Source organism: Myotis brandtii, unplaced genomic scaffold (assembly GCF_000412655.1).
Source record: "Myotis brandtii unplaced genomic scaffold, ASM41265v1 scaffold187, whole genome shotgun sequence".
Classification (NCBI taxonomy): domain Eukaryota; kingdom Metazoa; phylum Chordata; class Mammalia; order Chiroptera; family Vespertilionidae; genus Myotis; species Myotis brandtii.
The window spans coordinates 3,869,654-3,874,903 of NW_005356944.1; the positions used below are offsets into that span (position 1 = coordinate 3,869,654).

The 5,250-nt window shown below is 51.2% G+C and overlaps 1 protein-coding gene across 1 annotated transcript in view; it reads right to left on the bottom strand.

Annotated features, from left to right (window-relative positions):
* Positions 1 to 3,546: 3,546 nt before the first annotated feature.
* The window catches only part of FGF19 (fibroblast growth factor 19), a gene marked incomplete at its 5' end in the record, with an annotated part of 3,504 nt that continues 1,800 nt past the window's right edge, over positions 3,547 to 5,250 (bottom strand). Inside the window, one exon of the mRNA XM_005864497.1 lies at positions 3,547 to 3,861. Within this exon, the coding sequence (XP_005864559.1) occupies positions 3,547 to 3,861 (315 nt within the window). The remainder of the gene's footprint in view (positions 3,862 to 5,250) is intronic.

A 5,250-nucleotide genomic window follows, 5' to 3' on the forward strand; every position in this document is an offset into this window, starting at 1 on the left:
ACACACACACTCTGCCCCCTCCTGCAGGAGCTCCCTCCTCTCTCCTGCTGGGCTCCTTCTGGGAGCCAGACCAGTGGAGTGTTGCCACTTCCTCCTCCTGCCCCAATACCCACTCCCCAGTTAGAGGGCAACATCCAGACAGACCTGTCTGGGGCTCTTGCTAGTCACCACAGAACCCACGTGGGGTTCCCGACTAGGAAGTACCCTCATCACTTGGTGGGAGGTGCTGGTCCAGCTCACCAGCTTCTTGGGCTCCTGAGAGGCGGGCTCATCATGTGGGCATGAGTGGGATTCCCCTGGGGCCTCAGTTTGCCCATCTGTGAAATGGGAGGATGAGTATCCTGGCATGTGGGAGGCGGAATAAAGACACGAATAAATATTATAAATATAGTAAATTCCTGATACATTTTAATGTCAGGCTGCAGAGGGATGGAGTGAGCTTTCCTCCCCCTTCTCACCGCCCCCCCCCCCCCCCCCCCTGAGGTTCTATAGCTCCTGGGTAGCTTGTCTGCCAAAGTGAGTGGTTGGCAGCCGATCAACCATGGGATGAGCCCGCACACCAGGCCAGGTGGGACCATGCCCAGAGCCACCTCCTGCCAGAGCCAGCACCTGTGTCACCCGGGAGCGCCATTGTGCTTTGGACTGGCTCCTGCCCCACTCACACCGCCACCGCGGCTGCCATCCGATCTCTGCTCCTGGCCATCCACTCCTTGCTGCCCTTCCACAGCTGCTAGAACATTCTTCTCTTGAACCTTCATTTCCCCACTCGCTCCGTAATAATGATAAGGACTCACTGTGAGTCAGACCCTTTCCTTAGGTTATCACTTGTAACTCTTAAAACAGGCCTCAGAGATGGATTTCACCAACATGACTCACTGAGGCTCTGGGCCGGCTCCTGAGGGGCAATTGTCAAAGCCAGTCCTGGGACTGACCGCCCCAGCCTGCTCGCCAGCCACGGTCCAGCCGCCCAGCCTCTGCCTACCCAGCTCATTAGAGGTGAGTGCAGCTGAGCCCCTCGCTGCCCTGTCCTCCCTCATCACTTGGCCCCATGATGTGGCCCTAAAGCTAGGGCTCCCGGAGCAAACGCGGGACACCAGCTCAATTTGAATTTCAGATGAACAGTGGGTAATTTTTTTTTTTTAGTAGGTCTCAAAAATCGCATGGGAAATATTTACACTAAAAAAACATGCATTGCTTATTTGAAATTCAAATGTAAAGGGGCATGTTATGTTTGCTAAACTTGACCACAGTACCTAGGGCAGGGGAGGGAGACGCAGCCAAGGGGCAAGGCCAACTTCCCAAGAGGAGTGGAGGCAGGGCAGTGCCTCCCCCACTAGCTGGTTAACCCGCCCCCTCAGCTTTGAGTGGTGGTGCAAGCAATCAGAGGCTTATGGGAAGCAACCCAACTTGCGTTATCTAAGTTATCTAATTGACGGATGAGCGGATAAAGAAGAGGTGGTACATATATACAACAGAATATTACTCGGCCATAAAAAGAGTGAAATCTTGCCATCTGCAACAACATGGGTGGACCTAGATGGGGCGCTGAGTGAAATAAGTCAGACAAAGACAAATACCGTATGGTTTCACTTATATGTGGAATCTAAAGAACACAATAAATGAACAAACAAAGCAGAAACAGACTCTTACTCATATCACAGATACGAAGAACAAACTGATGGTTGCCAGACGGGGCGGGGGCGAGGGGGGTGGTTGCTGCGGGGCTGGGTGGAAAAGGGGATGGGATTTAGAAGTACCAATTGCCAGTTCTAGAACAATCACAGGGCTGTAGAGTACGGCACAGCAAATGTCATCGATCATATTGTAATAACTATGTACGGTGCCAGGTGGGCACTAGACTTATCAGGGGACTCATTTCAGAAATTCAATGTCTAACTATGCTGTACACCTGAAACCAATATAAAATATTTAAGTTTTCTTTTTAAAAACATGTTTGTATTGCCTTTGGAGAGAGGGAGACGGGGAGAAAAACATGGATGTGAGAAACATCAGTCAGTTGCCTCCCGTACAAACTCCGGCCAGGGATTGAACCCGAAACGCGGGGTACCTGGGGGAATCGAACCGGTGATCCTTCGGTGCACAGGATCACGCTCCAACCAACTGAGCCACACTGGTCAGGGCCCCATATAAAATATCAAATAGCAACTGCAATTGAAAAAGAAAGCTTGCAGAAGGGCAGTGCAGAGTACTGGACGCAGCAAAAACACCATCGCCTCCCCTTCGCCTCCCTCCTCCAACACGCAGGGCCGTAACAACGCACCGCTTGATACAAACTCCGGTTTACTGTAAAAAAAAAAAACACCCAAAAAAACCAAACCCCCAATTCGTGTGTACACATAAATACAATTTGGGGGTATAAATACAGTAGGAAAATAAAGAGATGTGCCTATCAAACAAAATAAATTAGTCATAAATATCACGTTGGCAACTAAGTGCTGGGAAAACTCAACGTCGTGGCTGCTTTCACAAGCTACTGGCCAGGTCTGGGGCCTCCAAATGAACCGTGGGGTTCACCTAAGGTTGGAAGCTGCCCAGTCCCCATGCGGAGTGACTCGGTGCCGGTGCCGGGGCAAAAGGGCCAGGAAACGGAAGCAGCTTTTGGCGCCTGCTTTTTTTTAGGCCAATATCCACAGCGCTCAGGTAGGAGCCAGAGCCCCAACGTGATGGGAGAACTGGGGAGGGGGAGGGGAAACAGCTGAGGAAAGGGGAGGGTCCCTCTCAAAGGCCCTCATGTGAAACCCACTCACTCCCTGATCAAATCAGATGAAACTCGTCACTGTGGCACGGAAGGGCGGAGGGTACCGTGCCGCGGAGCAGGTGGCAGAATGGCCGGTCTTAGGGGGGAACCTGAGCAAGTGCTCTGGCTGCGTGCAGGGAGGGCCAGGGGAAGCAGGTGAACCGCCAAGTGGGCTGGCAGGTTCTCCATCCAGAACCAGCCAGTGTGGGGAGTTCTCAAGTCCTCCCCTGCTGGAGGGGAGTCCCGGGGTCCCCCTGCTCCGGAAGCCTGCTGGGCCACGCCTGCACCCCGTCAATTCTGTCCTGAGGGGCTTGCTGTTGAGACCTGGACCAATTCTCTCGTGAGTCATTTCCACTGCCAGTCAGAGCTGACCACCTGCACTTTTCTCCTAGCTGTCCCTGCGGAGGTGATGGTGGAATCTGCGGAGAACCTCAGCCTGGCTTCAGAACTTCCCCAAAGATAATGAGTTTCCCCGTCAATGGCGGTATTCAAGTAGAACTGAACTGCATGGAAAGCAATGACCAAATTCAGGGTAGGGAGCTGGGATAGCACCTGGGAAGTGGAGGGGGAGGGGGTGGGTGAAGGACTTACAATTTTACGATCATACAAGTCTATCCCCTAGAAACGGGCACAGCCAATTTCAAACTGTCTATATACAAGTTCTACATGTTTCTTCCTAGAGCTAAATAGAACATGGGCCCAGGGCGTACTTGTAGGCGCACGGCCAAGGCCACTCTGCAAGCACCACGGGCCGCGGCTCCTGGCCTGGGAGGAGGTGGGAGCCTCAGTTATTCCTGAAAGCTGGGACTTTTCACCAGCCTCAGGTTGTTGGCAATCCCAAAAGGGTCCATGCTGTCTGTTTCCAGGGGCGAAGAGAACGCGTCAGGCTCCGAGGGGCGCTCTCGGTGCACGGGTTCCGCGGGGCTGCTGGGCAGCATGGGCAGGAAGTGGGACAGCGGCAGGAAGCCCCGGGCCTTGAACAGCTGCCTCTGCCGGGCACTGCTCAGCGAGACGGGCAGCTGGTGCTTCTGGGACCGGTACACGTTGTAGCCGTCGGGGCGGATCTCCTCCTCGAAAGCACAGTCCTCGGGCGAGAACTGAGGCTGCGGAGAAAACAGACAACCGTGAGCTCCGGGGGGCACCCCTTCCCGCTCTCCATTGGTCGGTCCTGTGTGTGCGTGTGGTTAAAGGCTATCAAGTAGGATATGAAATACAAAGGTACTTCAAGTACCTATTTTTATATAGAGATTTACGCTTATTGCATTTCAATATACATTTGTAGCATTTTTACCATTTTATTTTATTTATTTTTCAGTTGCAGTTGGCATACAATATATTAGTTTTCAGGTGTACAACAGTGATTTATCTTTAACATAACTTACAAAGTGATCTAGCATTCATCTGGCACCATAATTACAATATTACTGACTACATTCCCTATGCTGTACCGTAACATTTATAATGTTATGTATATGTTAAATACATTAAGTGTATATACTAAGTATATGTACTTTATATAGATTTACATCTATACTTTTTATACCTTTATAATTTACAACCTGCAAACACACACACACACACTTCGGGTAGATTTCACGATTACTCAACATCTGTCTATACTTTGCATTGATCCCTTACATTGTCCATGCAATGTCACTTTTTAAACTTAGTCTTGTTCTGAGCAATAACATCCATAACATCAGAGGCATGATATCTCTTTACAGTAAATATATCTAAGTATCGACATTAAAAACTCCCTCGCAGTCCACTGGCACTTCGGGAAACCCTGCTGAACCGTTCCTCGGTCTTTTAATTAAGAATCACACGTAATCTGACCTGGGACCCAGACTAAAGACGAGTCCCCATTTAGACCCAAATCACTGAGAGGTAGGTCCTCAGGCCTTTCAGCCTGGTGCCCCTGTGAGAACCATCAGCCCCCTCCAGTTCCATCCAGGCAGCCTGCCAGGATCCTCAAGATAAAGACACCCCCCTCCCCCCAACCCCAGGCCTAGGACAGCGCCTGCACCCAGCAGGGGGTGGGGTTGGCCGGAAATGTGTGGGGGAGGAAGAAAACCAGGGCCAGGTCCCAGACCATTCATAGTTGATTGAGGAGGTGTCAGCGGGCAAGTTCGGTCTCCAACGCCAACCAGTGTCATTACCCCTTGGGGACCCAGAGGACTGCCCACGGCTGGGAGCCAGGAGGGCTGGGCAGTAAACAGCCCCAGGAGGCACCCAGTCTCATTCCTGCCCGAGCCTACAAAGGTCGTTGAACTGCAGGTGGGTGATCGCTGTGTTGATAAGGCCCTGATAAGGCCCGCAGCTCGGGCACGGGGATAAAGCCACCAGACAGCAGGAGAGGTAAATACAAATAGATACATAAACAAGGGAAGTAAAACCAAGTGATGGACTATTTTACTTTGGGAGAAGTTAGCATCTCATTCTCTTTTCCAGACAAATGAAAAGATTTCAAGTTTCTAGGAGAATGTGGAATC